Source organism: Lepidochelys kempii, chromosome 26 (assembly GCF_965140285.1).
Source record: "Lepidochelys kempii isolate rLepKem1 chromosome 26, rLepKem1.hap1, whole genome shotgun sequence".
Lineage (NCBI taxonomy): Eukaryota > Metazoa > Chordata > Testudines > Cheloniidae > Lepidochelys > Lepidochelys kempii.
Window position 1 is genome coordinate 2,043,465 of NC_136405.1, and position 24,628 is coordinate 2,068,092.

At 45.1% G+C, this 24,628-nt stretch overlaps 1 protein-coding gene across 1 annotated transcript; it reads right to left on the minus strand.

The window, feature by feature from the left end:
- Nucleotides 1-7,101: 7,101 nt before the first annotated feature.
- Nucleotides 7,102-24,180, minus strand: BAG4 (BAG cochaperone 4). The gene is made up of 5 exons (XM_073325251.2): nucleotides 23,942-24,180; nucleotides 20,020-20,127; nucleotides 11,149-11,406; nucleotides 10,344-10,598; nucleotides 7,102-8,698 (listed from the first exon to the last, which is right to left on the minus strand). The coding sequence occupies exons 1-5, from the start codon at nucleotides 24,125-24,127 to the stop codon at nucleotides 8,201-8,203; spliced, it is 1,305 nt and encodes a 434-aa protein (XP_073181352.1). The 5' UTR covers nucleotides 24,128-24,180; the 3' UTR covers nucleotides 7,102-8,200.
- Between the last annotated feature and the right edge of the window lie 448 nt (nucleotides 24,181-24,628).

Here is a 24,628-nt window from a genome sequence, read left to right on the forward strand (position 1 = left end):
GCATCCCTCTCAAAAAAGCTGGGGGAAAAGAGAGTAAAATACACATTGCAGAATTTCTGGCCTGTGTATAGAAGAACATTATAAAAAATTATAATATAGATGTATTTCCCAGCTGTTCCATTTCGTATCCGCTGGCATGAAACATATCTCAGCTATCCAATCGTTTAAACATAGTTTTGGGGAAAAAAGACTTTCTTGGGGCTGAGGTGGGAGAGCTTGTATATCTTCATTTTTACATACTGTAAAGCTGCCCTGGTTTTATTTGTAAATGCTAACGGTTAAACTGCTATGGCTAGTACATAGCAGCAAAACGCACTGTTATTAAATGAGTACTTGTGGCAAGTTTCAGAGTAGCAGCTGTGTTAGTCTGTATTCCCAAAAAGAAAAGGAGGACTTGTGGCACCTTACAGACTAACAAATTTATTTGAGCATAAGCTTTCGTGAGCTACAGCTCATGCTCAGATAAATTGGTTAGTCTCTAAGGTGCCACAAGTCCTCCTTTTCTTTTTGCAAATACAGACTAACACAGCTGTTACTCTGAAACCAATAAATAGTGTGTAATAAGCGTGTCATAAAAACAAATTTTATATTTCCAAGATCACTGCTTTTATCCTTTATACTCAGGTAAAGGAGAAAATCCCTGGAAATACTCATTTTTAGGAGGGGGTTTGCGAGACTTGGCAGTTTAGTGAAAGGGGTTCACAGGTTGTTAAAGTTTGGGAACCACTGAGTTAGAGAGAGAGGGCCAGTCTGAGAATACAAAAAGGTTGTTTACACGTTGCCTGGCTGTAAGTGCAACCTAGTGATCACATATTCAAATCAAGACACTCAAGGCCCTGAATAACGGAGCCCATTGGGACACAATGCAAAGGAAAACAATTTTGTCTTGGAGGCTGCCAATTTATTATAAAATGAAGCTCTGGCTGCTGCAGTTGAGCCAGAACAGTTAATCATTCTTGCATCAGACAGGACTGTACCTTCAGCTGCTGATTCTGCTGGCTTGCTCAGCTGATTGTATTTCTCATTCCACCAGTCCCTTTTCAGGAGGAAACACTGTGCTCTTTCTGGTTTGGTGCTGGGTCCCCTGTCCCCATCTCCTGCTTCTTTGTCTGTATTCACTCACTAACAATAGAAGAAAAGAGAAGCCATTCACTGCATACCAGCTGCTGTGTTGCAGAGTAGCTGTTACGCAGAGGGCCACATGAAAGGGTTGTAGTCCTGTGTGCAATATAGATCAGTGGGACATTAGGCACTCACCAGGACCACGTGTGGCCCAGAGATGTGCTGTGGACAGACTGGCTTTATAGCATCCTGCTTTTTAAATTGGTGAGGAATCTCTGTGCTCATGAAAGTCAGTGATGAATAGCGCTGGTTAGAGTCATGCATAGCGCAGGAAGGTGCAGTGTAAGGTTCTACCACACAACTTGGCCAGTGCATGTTAATCCTGATGCTAAGCACCTCCGTCTGTTCCAGTCTGGGGATCCGCACACGTGCACACTGTGCTAGTGGGTACATGTACCGGGTGCCATGCATTAATTGAAAAGGTGGCTGCCAGCCCAGGCTTTTGAAGCCAAAGCAATTTAGAAATCATAGCAAATCTTGATTTCAGGGTTTCAGCTAGTCACTTTGCTCATGGCATGGATTCTTTGTGTTCATACAACAAACCTGCATGGCAGCCTCACAGGGTACCATGCTCTATGTGCCAACTGCCTGCCACCCCCAAAGCAAATGAGCACTTCAGAGAGTGATCTCTAATCAATGCCACAAGACATTTCTTTAACTTTTATTTTTCAAAGTCTCTTGCATGCACTGTGTTTTATCGATACAACCTAGTGCCTTAACATGAATAGGATTGTGTATATTTCTAAACAGATGGTGCTTTTTGAAAAAGAAAGTAAATTGGAAGGGTTTTGTCTTTGTAGAAAGACTGAAAGTGCTTTTTACTTGAGCTTCTGTTTCCAGGAGTGGACAGGGTTGTTGTATGGGTGGCAAAGGCCCCATCCCTGTAGAGATTCATGTAGATTAGGAGCCCATTCTGGCCTCGCTGGCTGTGGTTGTAACAGCAGCACTTGACCGAGTGTTCCACTGTCTGAATTCCTTGTGATAACGATTGTACATTTCCATACTGTCTTTCATTTAGAAGGATCACAAAGTGCCTTACAAACACACACGCAGAGATCACGTAACTTACTACATGACAAAGTGCAGTCCAACAGGTTTAAGGCAAGAAGTGACGAATACAGTCCGGTTGAACTGAAGAGGAAATTAAGACGGCAGAATATAATGACCGGAGTAGGACAAGGACACGGGGGATAATTCTTCTGAAAAGTGCTATGGAAGGATCAGTTTTATGTTTTGTCTGAAAGACAGATCGCTACCTCCAATAGCACAGCACTCCTATGTTCTGTTGGCCACTCATTCAATAGCCAAAAGCACCTTCTATTGTACCATCATTGCCAGTTTGGTGTGTTCCTTACAGGACTCCCCTCCAAGTGCTGACCCAGTTTGACCCCACTTAGTTTGTGAGAGTTGTGGAGGCTAGAAACTGCAGTAGGGATTTGGGCAAGCAGAATGTCATATCAATTGGAATTTTTTACAGGCCAGAAAACAGAAGGGTGTGCTTTAATCTGCACCAGAGCTATCAGTTGTTCATCTTCCACTATAACAAATGAAAGCGTCTATCTGCCTGATGGATAAAGGCATGCTGCTATTTGGCTAAGAGCGTAATCTACCAATAACGCCTCTCCACAGAGCTGTTCAGTAACTAAGCTTGCTGAAAGGATAAACTAACATTTCAGCCCTTTTTCTAAACAGGACATTTTCATGCCCATTACCTCTGTTTCAATACACTCTCCTCCTCCAAACCTTTCCACTGAATTTTGTAGTCACACACAGTGGGTTACAAACCCTAGAAGAGGACATCATCTTCTAAAAGGCTAGCCAATATCTATTCAGCCACAGTCACACAGGCAATTACAACCAATAGAGGTTTGTAGGCCACATTATCATTTTTGTTGGAGGTTCAGCTTTTTAATTTAAAAAAGAAAAAGCCCCATCTCCTCCTGACTTTGTCTGACTCCCAAATACCATGGATATTCTTGGACCGTTCCCTCGGAATGTATCGACTGATGTCATTCTTGCCCAGTTGTCAGCCGTAGTAAACCTTTGTCCCAGTCCATAGAGCACTGTGGATTATAAAGCAGTTGAATGTGCATGTTGTTCTTCTGTGCTGGCTCACCACATTGTTATGTTATCTGTTAGCTGGTGAGGTAGTCCAGGATTGCTCTATGATCCTCTGTGTTCTCAGAAATCGTCAGCTAAAGCTGACAGTTGCATAGCAAGTGAGAGAATTCTGGAAATCACTATTAAAGACATTGGAGTGTAGGAGGTACAGCAATTTTGTTCTTAATTTGGCTTTTAATAAAAGGAAACCAGAAGCTAAAGAGTAAGTTCAGTGAATCTCAAATTCTTATTGAATCTAATCACCGCTTCGTCTCCTCACTTACCTGTAAATAAGTGACTGCTATAGAGCTTACACTTAGAAAACAATATCCTCGGAGAAAAGCAGCACAAAGGCTAAGATGCAGCTACAATTCTAAAACCATTTGTTATTTCAAAAAAACCCTCTATGCCTGTTCTCGAGGAAACAACCCTGTCTTATTTCCATAACTGTGTATGCATTTCAGAGCTATAACTTCATGTACCAACTGCTTTCACTTGGATTCAGATGAATAACGATGGCCCTCTATTTGGCAAAGCAAGTCGTCATATGCTGCAGTTCCATTGACTTTAATGAGACTTAAGCAGATGGTTTAAGCATGTGTTTAAGTCAGTCCCTATTCAGTAAAGCAGAAACATCTGCTTAAGTACTATACTGAATTGGGGCCTAATAAAAACTGAGCTTGGAGGATACGCAAGACTCGGAAATAGTGAAGCTTACTCTCCCATCACAAAGTTTAACTACATTTAAAATGATCATAACACATAAGAAATCCTCTGTCCATTTCTTGTTCACTCAGCTCTATGTTCAAATCATTCTGAAGAAAAGATAAGTGTTCTCCCCCCCGATATGGCTACCCATCATACCTCTTTCAGGCACTGTTCATAAAGTCAGTCTTTTTGCAGCACAAGCACAAGGGTACAGAGTGGCAGGAGATGAGACTGAAAACAGAGACTTTGCAAGTCTCTTGGATTTGCACTCCCTGACTTCTTGATGAGCTTAGTGTCCTGTTCCATGTTATCATTATGATGTCATCACTTTGAAAAGCAGTTTCAAGGTGTTCGCTAGCACTAAGTAACTTAATGGGCACTTTTGTTTTCGAGCTAGTCATAAGCCAGAATGTTTTAAAGCCCAGCTTGTCTTCACAGTGCTTCTGCACTTGAGAAACTAGGAGACTAATATCTTTTCCCCAATTAAGAAAACCTAAATAACGCATGAAAAGGGAGTGGTTAGAGCACAGCACTGAGGGGTGGGATTCTTTGGAATCCATTCAAATTGTAGCCCATCTTCCTCTGCAAGCTTAAATAATTGATAATATTCACCTTCCTCACATGGGGCACCTGTGATGATTAATTTTGGTAAGACATAAATGCCACACATTGTTAGTCTAAGCTGCATAACTCAATGAAGCAGGTAGCCTTCTGTCCAATAGGGACTTTTATTTTGAAAATCATTTTTAAGGGGACACTTCAGCAGGCATGCATAACCCTTTTTGGAAGGTAGTAAGGTGGGTGTTAGCACACAGGACAGTGAGGGGTTCATTGCAAAGAAAACTATGTTGAACTGAACAGCCCACATGGCGTAACTCCACAGCGCAGATGGCAGGTGCTCAGGAGAACATGGTCAAGCCCACAGTTAGTTTAACAAAGACAGAATGGTGCAAAATGCAGAGGCAAAAGCCCAGACCTAAGAAGTAGTATAATGCCACCATCTTAAATCCTTATTAGTCACAAGGAGTTTGAGCTCAACCTTAACCCTTCATTGCTTTTTTTGAGTGGTTGATATAATTAGTGTTTAATTAGCTGATGGAAGAGAGCTTTTAAAGCCTATAGTCAGAGGGAACAAAAGTTCTCATTGGTGATCATCTTTGAGAACTCATGGAGGACAGATGACGTCCCAGGGGGTTGAAGGGCAAACATAGTACTGTCTTTAAAAAAGGGAACAAAAGAGGCCCTGGGGAATTCCAGTCCAGTCAGCTTAACTTTGATACCTGGAAAGATACTGGAACAAATTATTAAACAACCAATTTATAAGCACCTACAGGATAACAGTCAGCATGGATATGCCAAGCAAAATCATGCTACTCCCACTTAATTTCCTTCTTTAACAGGATTACTGGCCTAATGGATAGGCAGTATAGGTGATAGCTTGATTTTAGTAAAGCTGTTGACAGAGTCACCCATGACATTCTCATAATAAAACTAAGGAAATGTGGTCTAGGTGAAATTACCATACGGTGGGTATATAACTAGTTGAAAGTCCATCCTCAAAGAGTAGTTATCAGAGATTAAATACTGGAATAGGCTTCCAAGGGACATTGTGGAATCCCCCTCACTGGAGATTTTTAAGTTCAGGTTAGGCAAACACCTCTCAGGGATGGTCTAGGTATACTTGGTCCTGCCTCAGCACAGGGGCTGGACTTGATAACCTCTTGAGGTCCCTTCCAGCCCTACATTTCTATGAAAAGTTGCTCGGCAAAGTTATGTAAATTAATGTAAGTCACTCGCCTGTTTTGACCATTTTACTTCTAGCGAGGAGGCTGCAGGTTCCACAGCCTACATAATGACAGTGCTACCCTAGGTCACCAGAGAATTTGAAGAAGAGGAGCTAAGCTGTGCCGTTAATTTTGTAAGGTTACAGCAAATGGAGTATTTTACTGGTACAGTTTTTGTCTAGCTAACTTCATCTCAGCAAAGAAGCCTTTTCCCGTTAGTGTTCCCTTTCAAAAACAAAGCTTCTGCTAAATCTTAGATCTCTTCTGTGAGCCTGAAGCAGTAATTTTACTGGGAAAATTTTAAGCATATTACGGAGACACAGCTAGGGCCCCACAGCAATTGCACTAAGGATTTCACATTCCTAGCACCGGGGTATTTAAACTGTGCACTAAATTAAAGGAGTACAAATGCCCAGAACAAATAGGTGTTTCTCTCTCTGCTCCTCCAGGGAAAATAACTAGCTGTGACAGCAAGGGTAGTTACGTGGCAAACTTCTCACACATTATATAAATAAATATTCTGCCATGAAGTGTGCAGGTGAGAGGAAGTGCTAGTGTAACCCACAAGCCTTCTGGGTGTGGTGTTCTGTCCTATCTAGTGGCACCGAGACCACTTAGAGAGAGAGAAAATGAGTCTGCTCGACAGCCTCACGTGGTAGAGGCTCCTGCACTAAGCTCCAAAAGTCCCAGATTTGATCCCGCCTGCCGACCGGGGTCTGTCACTGTTACACCAGGATAACATTAATTCTCAGAAGCACTGGTAGCATCAACCATTGTTTAATTCATTAATGTTGTACCATTACCTCCTGCAGACGTTCAGCCCTTGGAACCAGATCTCCCCCCTTATATTAGCATAGAACTGGAGGCTCTTTACAATATAGTGGCGAGCTAGAACATAGCTTGTGCTCTTGGGAATCAGATCCCAAACAGCGTTAGCTAGGCCTGGTTGGTCTCTGCCATTGCTATTAAACACGGTCCTCCAAACCAAAACATTTATTGGCCCAGACGGATTACTCTGCTCTTCTGGATTAGCCCAGAGTATATTTTCTAGACTGCCAACCACATGCATGACTATGAGGATGGATCTGAACAGTTGGAGAGGTCAGTACTATGAAGCAGAATTCAGGTGCACTAAGGATGTAGAATCTGCAAACATACATCTTCCACTGCATTGACTAGCAGCATACAGAATGCCAGGCTGGATGGCTTCAGGGAAATGTGGTCATTATTTCAGGAGCAAAAGGCTAAAGTGTTCACAGAACTAGTCTGCTCCAAGCCGTCACAAAAGTAGCACCAACCCCCTTTCAACATCATGAATGTCACTATTTCCATGCCACTTGCTGCCTTGTCTTATGAGGATCTGCTGCAAAGACAGAATTCCAGGTGCTTTGGTTACAATAGGTTCCATTTATAGTTTCACACAAACTTTAAAGAAAGTCATTTCCGACTTATCAGTACAAAATTATTTTTAAAACTTGCCAGAGTTTATTTTCTTATCATACACAGTAATGACTACTTAATTTCAGATGTGGTAGCCCCCCGGTTAAAGGCAGATGTTTTTCCTCTCCCCTCCACAGTGCACTGTACAGAACCACCAGTTATGCAGATTATAATGGATTACAAACTGCATTCTGTGAAAGGACATTACAATTAAAAAGTGGATTTTTACCCCAATTTGCCCTGAAAAATCATTTCCAAATGTTTCACTTCCCTAGGATCTTGCCGCCATCTCTCATTTGTACCACTGCCTTTTCAGAGGCAGAATTCAAAAGCTCCCAGTTGTGTTCCTTATTACCTCTCCCCCACATAAAACATCACTGAATAGTTCTCACTATATAGAAGAAAACAGTGTGAAGTTGCCATATTTACTGGTTGCTAATATGGTCTCTTCCACCAGCACTTCAAGACAGTACGACAGCGTGCACCAAAAAGACACAGAACAATACGCATCAATCTCAATGACTAGAGTGATGAAGCTGTAAATAATACACAAGAATAGTGGTCCAAGAGCATGAAGTCTTGTTGTTCTTGCTGTGTGTTGCAATGCCTTTGTAACTTACAAAACTTGACAAATATTCCAGCTATTTAAGAAGCCATGGGGCAGCAGGTGGCATCTACAGACACACATTTGGCCTAGTATAGAAAAGTCTGTTCCATACAACAGTTTCCTCTCCTGCCGATGAAAAGCATGTAGACACCCACAGAGGCAAAAGCACTTTGTTTGGCAGTGTCAAAATTCCACAGTTGTCTGTACATTCGTTGGCCTGGAACAACAAACTGAAAATTCAGGACTGATGTTTCAATCCTCCCTTCATTCGTCCACAGCCAATTTATTATTTGTTGGGTTTAAAAAAAAAAAAATTAAAGTATCATCAGACTTTATTGCTTTTCGTGGTCAACAGAAGTTAGAAGCGGACCGAGAATTAAGCCTAACCAGAGAGCTTTGGGATGTCCATAGCAGGCCTTGAATTGTTACCATCTGTCTTTTACAATCCCTTTTTTTCCAGTTTTTCCAGTATGGCCTGGATTCTATGAACAGCCTCCTTCCTAGCCTGTCGAACATTGTCCTGGCCACAAGTCTCTATGGAATCCAGTTCCAACAGCTCCTTGGTCAGCATTTCCTCCAGGAGCCGGTATGCTTTGTCCGTCTTTTTCCCTACAAATTCATCCACCTCTTGCTCCAACTGCTCAACTTCCTCCATAACTTGCATAACTCTTTGAATCCCTGGCTGCATTCCCAGGGAGTTTGACAAAGGCTGGTTGCTGGGTTTAAAACCTGCATCCTGGTTCAAAGGTGGTTTCCTAGGTACATTATCATACATTTGGGGCTGTGCGCTGTATTGCACTTTGGGATTGAAATGGGATGGTTTGGTGTTTAGTTGAGTTGATTTGTGATCATTCATAGTCCCAGAGGGCTGATGATTGACTTCTGGAAAGTAGTTGTTGTGGTTTGCTCCTTGGTCTGGTTTGTCATAAGAAGTATCCTAAATCAGAAACAAGCAGAGGTTTTAAAATTTGTTTCCTTCAACATCAGTTTTCTTATCCCACATCAAAGAGGGAATGCAAGCAGATCTCTGAGCAGCAGGGCCAGTCTCTCTCCCTGCTCATTTGGAAGATGTGCATGCCCAGGATGGCAGTGCAAAAAGGGTTCGGGTAATGGAAGTTACTAAGGATGAGGCCTGCACTTTGAGACTGTCATCCACCGTGATGTCATAATATTCTGTGACCTAATAACGTGAAACTTACACAACTTTCTTCAATAAGCATTGCTGCCCATAAACAAGCCCAAAAAGGAATGCTCAGAGACAGCTAGTGATCAAGTCTTTGACCTATTTAAGAACAAACTAGTTAGAGGAACCACATCTGGTTCACAAAACTCTGTGTCTGCGGAATGACAATGCGACAGTTGTGAAATAGCCCACAGCAAGGTCAGGATTATACTTGCTACAGCTATGTTTAGCCATGATATTTGCTAGCAGGATTCTAGCACAATTCCTCTGGTATGTGTGGATGTATTTGAGTGGATCATGAGAGATACGAAAGCTCATGCTCTAATAAATTGGTTAGTCTCTAAGGTGCCACAAGTCCTCCTTTTCTTTTTGCGAATACAGACTAACACGGCTGTTACTCTGAAACCTCTCTTTCCAGGGAGTGTATTACACAATTTTATAACTATTCCCAGGTGACAAATTCATGGCCATGCTATTCAAAAAAATCCACATTAGAATCCTGCTAGCAAGTACTTTGTCAACACAGTTGTACCTTCCAGAGATCTGATCCTGGTGTGGCCAGGGCCTCTAACTGTAAAGAGGAGAATGGTGAGACTAGGAAGGAACAGAATCCATTATTCCCACAACACTAATTTTTAGCGACGTCTAGTAAAGGATTTCTGTGCCCAGGAGTTCACTTGGACAGGAACACAACAATTGCGTGTGGATCAGGACACGCCCTTCTAGCCCAGTCTCCTAGCTCCCAGTGACCAGCACCAGATGCTTCAGAGGAAGATGCAAGAAACCCTGCAGCAGGCAGATATGGGATAATCTGCCCCCCATAAAGGTCTCACCCTAATCCCTACTAATGAGAGACTGTTTTAAGACCTGGAGCATGAGATCTGATATTCCCTCCAATACCTCCCTTTAATTTTTTGCATTAAGTATAACTCTGTATATTCTTTATGAATATCCAAGTTAATGGATCTAAAAGACCATTGTGAGAATTCCTAGTTTTAATTAGTTTAGTTCTATGTAGTATGAACCCATTACTTTAACAGAGGGGGGAAAGGTGGAAGCACTTCAAAGAAATGAAAAGTACATGTGTTTTTCAGGGAAGCAGTGTAGTCTAGTGGTCTGATCACAGACCTGCAGTCAGAGAGCTCATCCTGACTGACGGATTCACTCTACAATTATTTAGCATTGTACAGCGTTCTGAAGTTGTAAAAGCAGTATGTAAATACCAAACAGTATTGGATTTCCAAGCAAGATCTTTTCTTCCCTGCGCCAGCGGGAGCTAGAAGCACTGTAAAAGCAGCATGCTAAGCTTCTGGGGAAGGGGTTTTTGCACTGCTGTGCAGTGACCCATACGGCCGAGTTAATATAGGCACCAGTAAGTGTCAAAAAATTAAATCTTTACCTTTGTATCATGAGCTGGAGGATGAGGAGAAGGAGCTCCATTGCCAGGCCAGGATGGAGATGATTCTGAAACAAATGGACTTCCTTGGGGTGTTGAAGCAGCAGGCCAGGCATAACGTGGCTGCATCCCATAGATGCCAGAGGAAGCCCAAGATTCATCCTGGGGTCTTGGTTGTGGTGGTGGAGGCCCCTGCTGTGGAATGCCAGGGTTGGTATCTCCTCCATATGGATAGTGTGGGACAGGCATACCTGGGGTCTGCAGGAAGAGGGAAATGAAGGTAGTACTTTCAAGGTCATGTTCACTCAGTCATTGGAAATACCTTTGGACATGCTTCTCCACTCCTACTAAACACTCCTTGTTAAGAGCCACAAAGTCAGACCAGCTACCTTGGCTCTGACATGTCAGCCTATTAATTCTGAGTCCTAGGCCAAGGGAGTGGTTACACATCTTTATAAGAGTGGGCATGGCTGGCTCTCTTGGCAATTTATGTAGTTTAGCTGCAGTCTAAGTCAGCACAGTGTCAGTCAAAATACTGGGCTGTGTTGGAGAGATGAGAGACCTGGGGCATGAGATGGACCTCGGGGTAAACATTTCCCGTGCTGGAGCCAAGAACAGCAGCTATGTAGTGCACTTCTAGGGCTCAGACCTGAATAGCTGGTAGCTGGAAGGGCAGACTGCCCTTAGGCTAGCGCATGCCAACCTTTGCTTCAGAAGGGCTATATCCAATACTGAGCTGGGTTGTACTCACACCAGCCGCAAGCATATTCCCAAAGGAAGCATGTATTCCTTGTATTAGCTTCCTTACCGATGGTGGGGAGTATCCTGGGGCCTGCCTCCTGAGAGAGGGGCCTTCCGGGGGGCAGTCTGGTGGGGGATAATTCCAGTGCGAGGCTGGTGATGGCGGCCGGTACATGCTCGGAGACTCTGCTGGATAGGCGGCCCGAGGGTGCCCAGAAGAATAGTAAGTGTTTGACTGTGGCAGATTAGCATAGTGTGGAGCAGCCCCAGGGGCTGAGGGGTAAGGGGCGCCATAGGCTCCATTTGTGTAGGGAGACTCCAGTCCCTGAAAAACAAGCAGAGAACATATTTGGGAGATGGACACAGATTGAATGTGGACAACACCAACCGGGGGGGGGGGGGACGGGGACACTTTGGAGGACAGGAATGAATGCCAATTTGTCAAGATCGCTTTGAAAACTGGTCTGAAATAAGTAAGATAAAATCCAATGTAGAGAAATGCAAAGGACTGCACCTAGGAAGGAAAAAATCAAATGCAGAAATACAAGACGGGGAAATAACTGAGTAGGCTGCAATACTGCTGAAAAGGATCTGGGGGTTACAGTGGGTCACAAATAGAATATGAGTCAACAATGTGATGCTGTTGTGAACAAGGCAAATGTCATTTTGGGATGTATTAACAGGAATGTTGTATGTCAGACATGGGAGGGAATTGTTCTGCTCAACACTGGTCAGGCCTCAGCTGGAAAACTGTGTCCAGTTTTGGACACCACACTTTAGGAAAGATGTGAACAAACTGGAGCAGTCCAGAGGGCAGCAATAAAAATGATAAAAGGTTTAGAAAACCCGATCTCAGAGGAAAGGTTGAAACAATTAGGCATATTTAGTTTTGAGAAGGCTGAGGGAGGATATGCTAAGTCTTCAGATATGTGAAAGGTTGTTACGAAGAGGACAACACGCAATTGTTCTCCGTGTCCATCAAGGGAAGGACAAGAAGTAATCGGCTTAATTTGCAGCAAGGGAGATGTAGGTTGGATATTAGGAAAAAATTTCTAACCAAGTATTACGTACTAGAATAGGTTACCAAGGGAGATTGTGGAATCTCCATCATTGTCTAACCTGTCCTTAAACTCCCAAACCCCTGTCTAGGTACACTTAAATCCTGCCCCAGAAAGACAGGAGGTTGCGGGGGATGGATTAGATAACTTCCTGAGGTCCTTTCCAGCTCTCCATTTCTGTGATTCTATGAGTGGCCAAAGGCTCTAGGGTCTGGAATAGGAGCAGCAACATAGCTGTGTAGGAGAAGAGTGGAATAGGTTTTAGACAACTGCAAAATAGGGATTTTAGTCTCAAATCAGGAAATTCAGAGTTATGGTTTCCATAGCAACTGTGCACACACCAGCAAGGAATATTAATCTTGTTGCTGTGGGAACCATAACTCTTTCTCACTGGAGTGATTAAAGTTTTACCATTGAAGTAGGATAGAGGTTTTGCATTTGAAAATTTGTGGGTTGGGGAAAAAATATAGGGTAGAAATTTAATTGTCTTCCTCCTGCCATGTCTTATTATCAAGCATTACAGAGATTCCAATGAGAGGCTGACAAGAATGCTTTACAAACATTAAGCCTCTCCACCACCCCTGTAAGGCAGGTCAACATTATTTCACTGTCAGGTGCTGCTCAGCACACTGCTTGCGATCCCTACCTTGTGCCCAGGTATACTGATTAGTACCGATTAGCCCTCTACAGGCTTATCCACATAACTGTTTCTGGTGCTCCATGGCCCTAGAATCCCTGGAAAAGGTTGATTTCTATCACCCTGACAACCAAAGAGGTCAATCTCTTTTCCATTTCAACAGACCCTCATGATAGAATACCCCTTAGCCCCAACAGCCCTCTTCCCTCCGCAACCCCCTCTCTGGTTTTCACGATCCCTGCCTTTATACAACACTTACAGTTAGTGAAGGATTTGCAAATACTACTCCACATCCTGATTCCCCAAACAACCCCCCCATATCTATCAGTTTCACAAGCCTTTCCAGTTCTTGCTTCCACTTCCTGATTGAGCTGGCCATCAGCACTGATTGTCTATCTCAGGAGCATACACTTGTTTGTCATATTGTATTGTCACGTCAATCACAGAAGCACCATGATTACTGAGCCCCTATATTTGACACTGATATTGGATTTGGAAAAGTAAGGAGAGTCACATAAGAACCAAGTTAAAGTTATACAATGTCATTGTGATACCCACAAGGTTATATTCTTCAGAAACTTGGCAACAGGAAACTTAACGCGTTACATAAGAGATGCTTACAGAGAGTACTTGGTGTCCACTGGTGGGATAAAGTAACTAATGCTGATGTGTTACAAAGGACTGACCAACAGACTGTAGGGACAATGATTTGAGAAATAAGGATGAAAGTGTTTGGGTATCTTGTACAGATATGAAAAGACTACGGCTGTCAAGTGATGAAAAAAATTAAATGCGTGATTAAAAAATTAATCACGATTAATCGCACTGTTAAACAATAGAATACCATTTATTTAAATATTTTTGGATGTTTTCTACATTTTCAAATATATTGATTTCAATTACAACACAGAATACGAAGTGTACAGTGCTCACTTTATATTTATTTTTGATTATAAGTGTTTGCACTGTAAAAAATAAATAGTATTTTTCAATTTACCTAATACAAGTACTGTAGTGCAATCTGTTTATCATGAAATTTGAACTTACAAAGGAAGAATTATGTACAAAAAACTGCATTCAAAAATAAAACAATGTAAAATTTTAGAGCCTGCAAGTCTACTCAGTCCTACTTCTTGTTCAGCCAATCGCTCAAACAAGTTTGTTTACATCTGCAGGAGATAATGCTGCCTGCTTCTTGTTTACAATGATACCTGAAAGTGAGAACAGGCATTCTCATAGCACTGTTGTAGGCAGCGTTGCAAGATATTTACGTGCCAGATGCGCTAAAAGATTCACATGTCCCTTCATGCTTCAACCACCATTCTGCGGGACATGCATCCATGCTGATGACAGGTTCTGCTCGATAACAATCCAAAGCCGCGCAGACCGACGCATGTTCATTTTCATTATCTTATTCAGATGCCACCAGCAGAAGGCTGATTTTCTTTTTTGGTGGTTCAGGTTCTGTAGTTTCTGTATCGGAGTGCTGATCTTTTAAGACTTCTGAAAGCGTGCTCCACACCTCATACCGCTCAGATTTTGGACAGCACTTCAGATTATTAAACCTTGGGTTGCGTGCTGTAGCTATCTTTAGAAATCTCACATTGGTACCTTCTTTGCGTACTGTCAAATCTGCTGTGAAAGTGTTCTTAAAATGAACAACATATGGTGGGTCATCATCCGTGATTGCTATAACATGAAATATATGGCGGAATGTGGGTAAAACAGAGCAGGGGACATACAATTCTCCCACAAGGAGTTCAGTCAAAATTTAATTAATGGATTATTTTTTTAACGAGGATCATCAGCATGGAAGCATGTCCTCTGGAATGATGGCCGAAGCATGAAGGGGCATATGAATGTTTAGTCTATCTGGCATGTAAATACCTTGCAACGCCAGCTACAACAGTGCCATGCGAATGCCAGTTCTCACTTTCAGGTGACATTGTAAAAAAGAAGCAGGCAGCATTATCTCCTGTAAATGTAAACAAATGTGTTAGTCTTAGCAATTGGCTGAATGAGAAGTAGGACTGAGTGGACTTGTAGGCTCTGAAGTTTTACATTGTTTTATTTTTTGAGTGCAGTTATGTAACAAACAAAAAAAATCTACCTTTGTAAGTTGCACTTTCACGATAAAGAGATTGCACTATAGTAACAGTATGAGGTGAATTGAAAAATACTATTTCTTTTATGATTTTTACTGTGCAAATATTTGTAATAAAAAATATACACTTTGATTTCAATTACAACACAGAATACAATATATGAAAATGTAGAAAAACATCCAAAATATTTAATAAATATCAATTGGTATTCTATTGTTTAACAGTGCAATTAAAACTGCAATTAATCTTTTTAATCAAGATTAATTTTTTGAGTGACTCGCGTGAGTTAACTGTGATTAACTGACAGCCCTAGAAAAAACACATTCCTAGATAAGCCCTTGACTGGACACCACTTGGTGAAAGATGGAAAAGAGGAAGACAGCAGATGACATATAAGAAAACTATTGACAAAGATGTTGCTGTCATGGAACAGACTGCAATGGAGTAAGAAATGTGGCAACCCTGGGTTGCCTCATGTGTCATAGGGATGAGAGCATCCGCTTTGAGCAGGGAGTTGGACTAGATGACCTCCTGAGGTCCCTTCCAAGCCTGATATTCTATGATTCTATTATTCTAATCCAATCCCCACCCCTCCACCCACAGTGCAGCACTCTCAGGGTCGCAGTAAGCTATGTGACCATGTGTGCAAGCTTTCCAGTTTCTCATCAGGAAGCGCATTTGTGGTCCTTGAAGTCATAATCCCACCCCCTGCTTTTCCAGCCCTACATTTCTCCCTCATGGGACATTCTGGAGGCCTTACCAGTGTTGAGCACTGACCATGCTCCTTGATGGCCAGGATGTACTCTGCCAAGGACACAGCCCTACTCCCAGTGTCTGGCCTCTTCCTCCTAACCCATGCCTGAACATCATGTGGGAGGATCTGCAGGAATTGCTCTGTGATTAGCATGTCAGCAATCCGTGCTGCACTCGTGCTTTTGGGCTGGATCCACTTGTGGCACAGCTCAGACAAGTGAGTGTGAGCCTCCTGGGGTCCCTCTGCCTCCTGGAATCTGTACTCCCTAAACCTGTACCGACACATTTCTGCATAGTCGTCAGCCTCCCTCACATCACTGCAATGAGTCTCTTGGACTTATACGTAGGGACCACTGGTCTTTCAGCCACTGATATGCCCTCTGAATGTGTATCCAGAAAGAGCGTGATGGCTGTAAGTGGTCTGGAGAAGCTAGGTGAGGAGGGAGTGCTTCTCCAGGTCTGACCTGGGAGCTCAGAGCCAACCTGTTCGCTCTCTTTCCTAGCTCCAGGAGAAATTGCTGAGATTTTGTTTCTGCCTCCTCCCACCTTTTCTCTGCCTCCTTGCGCCTCCTCTCCTCTTCCAGAAGCTGGAGGAAGAGCCACTTCACCAGATCATCTCTTTCCAGAGAGCCTATATCCTGTTTTGACTGTGGGCAAGCAGCTGCAACACCCTGGATCAGACTGTCTCCTCCAACATCCCCATCTAAACGCAGCGGAGAGGATTCAGAACCTTTCAGTGAGTCTTCTCCTTCCATCACCTCCTCCTCTTCTGGCTGCAGAGCTGTGGCCATGTCCCTCTCCAGTGGATGATCTTATTCCATCATTACTACTTCCCCTCTTCCAGGGGCAGCAGGTGCTGTGCTGCAGCACCTTCCAACTTGCCTTTGCTCTTCAGCCCTGCATCCTCAAGCACATCTGTCTCAGCTGGCTTTTGGGGGGGCACTTTCCCCTCAATTTAGCATTTTTCCTATAGTAATTGTGTATTTTCTCTTGCGCAGAGAAATGGGATAGTACACTCTGCCTTCAGCTGTTATACGTAAGTTTCCTTCAGCCCCCAAAATGGGCTGTCTTGGGGCTTCAGGTTTCTCTGACCCAAATTGGAGTTTTGGCAACTTGTAGCTGTCTTTGGACTGCCCACAGTGAGTGGTCACAGGGGCCTGTAAAATCACGATGGCTCCCACCAGCCTTGAAATCTCTCCTTAGTCTTATTACATACATCTTGGTCATATGCAACATGTATATGTAATAATGGTGGTCAGTGACACACACCAAGGCTCTTAGCAACGAAGCATAGGAAGCAATGAGAGGGAATGGAATGCAGTGACATCCACAAGACAGTTGGAGAAGGTCAGTTTTGTTCTGACCAGGTAAGCTGGTAGAAGAGTCTGGTGTAGGACTGAGACGTGGGAGGCTGAAGTTACTGTCTGTGGGGAAGCTGTGTTTATAGCCTAACCCCTCTCTGTCTCTGTGCCTAAATCTGCTGCACTGAGAAAGGCATTTGTTAGTTCTGTCTCATCCTCACAGTATACTTCGTCTTTAGAGGAAGAGAGGGCCACAGCGGTCACAGCAATAGAACAGTCAGAACTAAGAAGGTGCTGACTTTATAGTGGTTACATTCTCAAGAGTAATACTTAAATAAATTAGATAATTTTGGAGGGGAGAATAAACTGACAGCCTTAACTGCGCATTGGCAAATTTTGTTTGGAAACATCCAAGCAACTTAGATACGAAATATCTTGGAGCATGTGATCTGGTGAATTAATATTTACTGATGTGGCTATAACACAATGGGATCCTGGTCTGTGACTCAGGCTCCTTGGCACTACTATAATACCAATAATAAATAATACTAACAGCCAAGAAGAGTGAGTCATGGGACCAGAGAGTAGAGAGAAAGTCTTCTGTCAGTTCCCTTTTTTCTGCAGGCAAGCGGAAGTACAATGCCCTCTACTGAGGATTACACTATTCTTTTTTATTATTTAAAGTGTCAGCCATTCTTACAGATTATCAGGCATTTCACTACCTACACAGCTGGGGCCTTTTATTTTGTTAATCTCTTTAAAAACGAGGAAAGTCATAGGAGTCGTTCTCAAGCACTAAATTCCCATCCTCTTCCCCTCCATTGGAGGAAGCATTGAGTTCCTAGATTACTTTGGCTGTAATGCAACTAGCAGTTGGGACCAGACTCTTTCCCTACATGCACATCACATGTGTATTCCCAATCGTGAGGTTTGCTAAACAGTTTCCATACGCTCATGCCTGATGCAAGTCCTGTCATTTATAATGACAACAGCTGGCTGACATTTTTCAAACAATTTATTCCAATTTAAAAAATGGCCTATTTGAAGAGGGAATTTTTTGCAAAAAATTCTCTTATTTGGAAAAAATTGGAAGAAAAATTTAACTACTTTTCATTTTGTTTTTCCTATCCCCACCTTTTTCAATTTTGCCAATGAATAAGACAGGGAGGAAACTGCTTTCCATTTTTTGTGTAAAATGTTGAATAAATTAAGTTGCTCCTTTTCAAAAGCTGGGAATTAAAATGATGCATTTTCTGCAAAAAGCGTTTGTTATCTTTTACTAGTGCTAATACTGACTTTGCGTATGAGTAAGTGTTATTATTCCAATATTCCTAATAAGAAATATGTATTATTTGTAGTGCATTAGCATCACAGGGCCCATTGTGCGAGGCACTACACACCCACACTTGCATTGCATTTATACTATTTCCAAATAGCAACCGTTTGACCTGTGCATATCCAAAGGCTCAAGTTGCTTTTCCTACATGGCTTGTCTTTCATAGAATATTAGGGTTGGAAGGGACCTCAGGAAGTCATCTAGTCCAACCCCCTGCTCAAAGCAGGACTAATCCCCAATTTTTGCCCCAGATCCCTAAATGGCCCCCTCAAGGATTGAACTCACAACCCTGGGTTTAGCAGGCTAATGCTCAAACCACTTGTGTTTTTACAGATTTTACTGTACATCCAAGTTCATTCAAGGAGCATGAAACACACCTTATCCATAGTCACCAGAGTGAGGGTGTTAGTGTTCCCAAAACAGAAAAAGCTCTTTCCTTTTCAACCAAATAAAAAACGCACTAACACTGTCAGGTAAGAAACACGGTCACACTGGTTCTCAAAAAAAATAAGTGTAAAGTCCTTAGAGAATGACTGCTCCAACCACAATCACGATGGGAAGCCAAATTCATCTTGTAACACAAACCCTAGCGCATCTCATGCTATAGGAGCATAAGGTGAGATTTTACTGTTATACTTTAAGCAGATGAGATGCAAGTATGAAACCCTAAAGCAACACGTGCTTTGTAATTAGCTAAATAACGTTTTCCAATGAGAGGAGTGTTCAAACAGAACATACCAGATTGCTATTGTATAGAGTAGGGCTTTATAAACAGGGTCACCAGCCATACCAATGTTGTATCTGCTTTAGTGGCAAGATAAGAGCGAATTTCTTCAGCTGGCAGGATAAAGAAACCAGAAGAATTTGCCCAGTACCAGGGTGCAAGAATTCCAAACACACATCAAGGATGGGCAGGGAGAGAAGGGCAAGGAAGAGTCTACTCTGCCCGCAGCTTTCGGGGAGTGGGCAGAATGTGTATGTCTTTCAGCATTTTCAGTCTATAGGATTAATTTTGGCTGCAATGTTAAATTACACAGGCATTTTCTTGCTTTCCAGAGCTCTAGTTTCAGATTGTAGCTTCTAGGGTGATCTAATGGTAGGGCAGAGGAGTGGGTTCTATTCCCACTTCCACCACTGACTCACTGCGTGACCGCAGGCAAGTCACTTTTTCTGTCTGTTCCTCAGTTTCCCTATTTATAAAACAGAATAAAAACCTGCCTAACACATGACTGTTTTAAGAGTCTGTAAAGCATTTTGGCTTCTTTGACTGAAAGACACTAGAAGAGTCATTTGGGATTCTTCATTTAGTTGGACCACTGATAAAAAAATAATTACCCAAATTACTCTCAGTTTGCTGGCAACACGACACAGTGCATTTCATATCAAGCAGCTGGAAGTCACCAACACTGACAGCAAAGGAGATTAATACATTTGCACTGAGCTTCAACAATTAGCTAAAGAGTTTCAGGCATGGATGCTAAAGTAGTTTAAAGTTTCAGTGTCCAGTTCAAACCCAATTTAATATTTTCACATCAGTATGTGGGATTTCCTGATGCTAATGCAGTCAGGAGAAATGGGCAAAGGAACCAAGTGCTTAGGAACATCGCCTGTGGGGGATTCTTGGGTCCTTTCTTTTCAAGGGAAACCAGCCCTTTAGTATTGGGGTATGGCTTTAACCTCACCCCAACAAGACAAACCTTTCAGATTCAAAAGAAACAAGAGGTGAAAGAGTTGCCCTTCTACTATACCTGGCTTTGTAACTCAGGTCCAGCGGGGTACGGACTTGGGTAGGGAACTCTAGGCTGCACCGCAGAGTTCCAGTAGTTGGAACCATAGCCAGGATAAGGAGGCTGCTCCTAAGAAGGAAAATAAAAACTCATTTGCAGATAGCAATGGTCACAGTCCAAGGGCAACTGCACGTTTATTCCTCCTTCATGGTCCAACAAGGGCACCTACTCTCAGATTTCTGGCTCCCCAGCCATCACCTCTCTTGAGCAGAGACACGTCTCTCCCCCATTACTGGAGTACTTCCAGGCTGCACAGATCCCTGCCTACACTGTGATTTCCCCAGCTGTCAGACTGCCTAAACAGGCCTGCTTTACTTTTCTCCTCAGAGGCTATAAACAGTGTAATTGCCCACAATAAAGTTACCACACAGCTCTAAGCAAGCAGATTTTATTCTTAAAGTAAAAATCATTACAGAGAAAAAATATAAAAACAATAAAAGAACCTACACGCATGCTAATAAGCTTACCAGAGATGTCCCCCTAACTCCAACAAGGCTTCTGGCCGATGAACAGTCCTCCCAACCCCACACAGGAGTTTTTCTGTGGCCACAAGTTCATAACAGCTTTTGCTCAGAACAAGTGCAACCCCCTCCCCACCTGCAAATCTGAGAGTCAGTCTTGTATCCAGTTTGGGCTTCTGAGCTTGTCCTCGTGTAACAGGCAATCAGCAAACAACACACTTTCCTCAGGGCACAGCTGCTAAAAATTGGGTGAGAAGGCACCTTCCCCTCCTCCCAAGTATTTCCTAGCAAGCCCACTTAATTTGGTTTGTCTAACACACAGTTTCAGAGTCCTCTGAAGCTCACAGCACTTCCCAGGGTTTACATTAGTCCTGTCCCCCCCCCCCCATTAAAGAAGCTGCATATAATCCCACAATAATACATAAACATTAGCATTTTTATACAATCAACTCCTAAGATACTTAAACTTCATTCAAGTGAGGTTTGCCCAGGACATTGCCATATCGGTCACAGTAATGAACAGAAGTCTCCCCATTCGGGAAAGAAAGGGGAAGAGTTCATTCCGTGTATAACGAGGAACAGCAGCCCAAGCTCATTAAAGATACAGCAGCCACAAAGAACTACGAGTACTCATGCTGCCCATTTGCTATTAGCAATACACAGATGCAGTTAACTCCTCATGAAAAAGGCTCTTGGAATGTGCTCACTGACATTCATGCTAGGTACTGCTGCAAACAACACTTTTACAGACGCACCTCTCCCCTGCCGTCCTTGCCTTTGCTATATTCAAGCTTACTAGGTGTCTTTCACTGTAAGAGCTGGCTGCTGGCAGCCAGGGTCAGCCTGATGTCAGGAACTGATGTGGAACACTGGCAAGCCTTGCTCTGAGCTGTACAGGTAGCAACACAGCCCCTGCTGCAATCTTCAGTCCCAGGAACCTGTCTGTGCTTAGGGTGAATCAGACTGTTACCATCTTACTGTGACAACAGAGCTAGGAAACCATTCTTATCTGACACCCTTTTCAGCACTGCACTGTAATCCACAGCCCTTCTCTAGCACCTTCCATCAGCACCTTCTCTAGCACCTTCCATCTTAACACAGTTCCCATGGGAAGAAGTTACTCCTCTAATTGTACAGGATGCAATGAGATCGCCAACCTGCTTTGTTCCTCTGAGCACGTATTGTGGGGGTCTGTACAGAGAAAGGAATTGAAAGAGACACAACCCCTTTCTAAAAGCATGTTTTAACACATCTTCAAGCTAGCTCTGCTCTCAGCATACTTCTCACAGCTTACAGGAGGACAAGCTCCCAAGCTTGTGATCCCCAACTCTCAGACCAGGGCAGGGTGCTGACATCACCACAGAAGTTGGATGCTCTGGGTAATTTCACTTTTGACCATGAATAAAAACCTGAATGTTCTAGACTCTAAAGTAGATTAATTAACCTTTGGAGTCCAACAAGCAGTGTTAACTTTAGAAACCACCGTTTGATCCACTAGTTCTCTGCTGCTTAGGATAGGAAAATTCAGACCTCATTCTGTTTTTCTGATGTCTCTTTTCCTTCTACAGTTCTTCCCAAGTCACATAAAGAGTGAGTTACCAGATCCCACTACCCAGGATAACTCCACTCACCAGCCACACTTCATCACCCCTTAGCCTGCCTGAAGAATTGTGCCTGTGGATTCTGAGATGATACTTGGCTACCACCACAGTGATGTCTAGACCCACATGCCTTAGGAGAGAGATTCCCTTTAGCCTGGTGACCCACCTGCTAAAAGGACCAAATTAAAATACAACCACAGTCTATTACCTCTTTGCCTTGAACTATATGAAAAATGGGTTGTTTGGGGGAGGAGGTTAACTAGGGGAGGGGAGGGGATGAGTGCAGACTTAGGAAAGAGCACATGATCTGCATTCATGTATACCCACTGTCCCAGAGGGGTGAAAAGTGACAGCACTAGAACTAGCAGAAGATTAGACAATGTCTAATCAAAAACATGCAAAGAGAATCCATAATAAGATATGTTGCAGTGCTGTGAATCCTAGAATACCAGGGTTGGAAGGGACCTCAGGAGGTCATCTAGTCCAACCCCCTGCTCGAAGCAGGACCAATCCCCAACTAAATCAGGGAAAGAAGAGCTTGCCTGAACAGTCTGCTATATGTGACTTAACACATTCTATAAAGGCCTGAAAGCATGTTAAGGTGTCAGCTATTTTCAAATCCTCACACACAATGTAATTACAAGCCTTTCCAGGCTTCTTGCCTCTCCAGGCTAGCTGCCAAAACCAGAATTCCTCCCTCTCCGGCCTTTGAGGTGGCATTGCACAGAGGCACTTTCCAGTAGCTGTAGGCTCAAGCCTCTAAGATAGTGCACCAGCTTAAGGGCGAGCTGATGGAGAGTCGCCCTGAGTACAGAAACAGCAAGAGAAATGTGTAATCAATTAAGCAGAGGCGTGCAAAGGATTCAGGAACACAGCAACTATTTAGCTTAATTGCATCTTAGGGCAGTCATCTTTTCCACACCAGGCTAGTGACAGACCACTACACCTGGGGCATCTGCACCCTGGAACCCCAGGAGCCTTCCCCAGCTCCCTTCAGGAGTGCTCATAAGGTACACCCACACCCCCGGTCTCTAGGGCAGGAGCATGCCCGGGGACGCCCCCAGCCATGCTCCCCTCCCAGCCCCTAGGGGCCTTCCAGCCTCTGTTGCGGGACCGCCCCCCACCGCGCGCGCTCCAGCCCCGGGACCGCCCCCCACCGCGCGCGCTCCAGCCCCGGGACCGCCCCCCACCGCGCGCGCTCCAGCCCCGGGACCGCCCCCCACCGCGCGCGCTCCAGCCCCGGGACCGCCCCCCACCGCGCGCGCTCCAGCCCCGGGACCGCCCCCCACCGCGCGCGCTCCAGCCCCGGGACCGCCCCCCACCGCGCGCGCTCCAGCCCCGGGACCGCCCCCCACCGCGCGCGCTCCAGCCCCGGGACCGCCCCCCACCGCGCGCGCTCCAGCCCCGGGACCGCCCCCCACAGAGCTCGCTCCAGCCCCGGGACCGCGCCCCACAGAGCTCGCTCCAGCCCCGGGACCGCGCCCCACAGCGCTCGCTCCAGCCCCGGGACCGCGCCCCACAGCGCTCGCTCCAGCCCCGGGACCGCGCCCCACAGCGCTCGCTCCAGCCCCGGGACCGCGCCCCACAGCGCTCGCTCCAGCCCCGGGACCGCGCCCCACAGAGCTCGCTCCAGCCCCGGGACCGCGCCCCACAGCGCTCGCTCCAGCCCCGGGACCGCGCCCCCACAGCGCTCGCTCCAGCCCCGGGACCGCGCCCCACAGCGCTCGCTCCAGCCCCGGGACCGCGCCCCACAGCGCTCGCTCCAGCCCCGGGATCGCGCCCCACAGAGCTCGCTCCAGCCCCCCAGGGGGTCCCAGTTACCTGGGGGCCGCCGCCCCGGCCGGGCCTGTCCCAGTAGCTGCCCCCGGGCCAGGCCGGCCCCATCCCAGCCCCACGGTGCTGCGGGCACGCCCGGGGCTCCATGCCCCAGGGGCCTGGGGGCGGCTCCGGCTCCGGCCGAGCCCGCTCCGCCTCCGGCCCGTACAGCAGCCGCCGCAGGGCGGACATTACCAGCCCCGCTGCCGGCTCGCTGCCACGCTACCGCGCCTGCGCGAAGCCCGCCCGCTGCAGCCAATCCCCATCAGGGATACAACCGCCACCAGCAGCAGAACCAGGTCAGCCAATGGCCCTGACGGTGCCATCGCAACTCTACAGCTCCTGCAGCCTTAACCAATCACTGAGATGGTACCGCCCACGCCGTGCATATCAGCCAATCAGCCCTAGCGTTCCGCATCTAAAGTCGCCAACAAAAATTTAGCCAATCAGCGTCAACTTTCCGTCCGTCCCAGCCCGATCCACCAATCCATGGAAACCGGGCTGTGCACAAGGCACCCGTTTCTTAAAGAGACAGGCACACGATGCCCTCGCCGAGTCCCCCGTCTTAACTCAGCACAGCCCCGCCCGAGCCCTACCCGGGGAGCGCTGGGCGAGGCTGTGGGTCGGGGGTGCCCCACCCCCACCCTCGTCACGCCGCGCTCGAGCGACGGGAGCCCAAAGGGGCCCCGCCCG

What these genes read in the sequence shown, in the direction of transcription:
- BAG4 (XM_073325251.2), bottom strand. Translation starts at nt 24,127, where the DNA reads ATGTCCGCCCTGCGGCGGCTGCTGTACGGGCCGGAGGCGGAGCGGGCT. An exon ending in GCCGGGGCGGCGGCCCCCAG is followed by an intron (nt 20,128 to 23,941) that starts GTAACTGGGACC and finishes TTTCCTTCTTAG; the next exon opens with GAGCAGCCTCCTTATCCTGG. An exon ending in CTCCAGCTCATGATACAAAG is followed by an intron (nt 8,699 to 10,343) that starts GTAAAGATTTAA and finishes TTTCTGATTTAG; the next exon opens with GATACTTCTTATGACAAACC.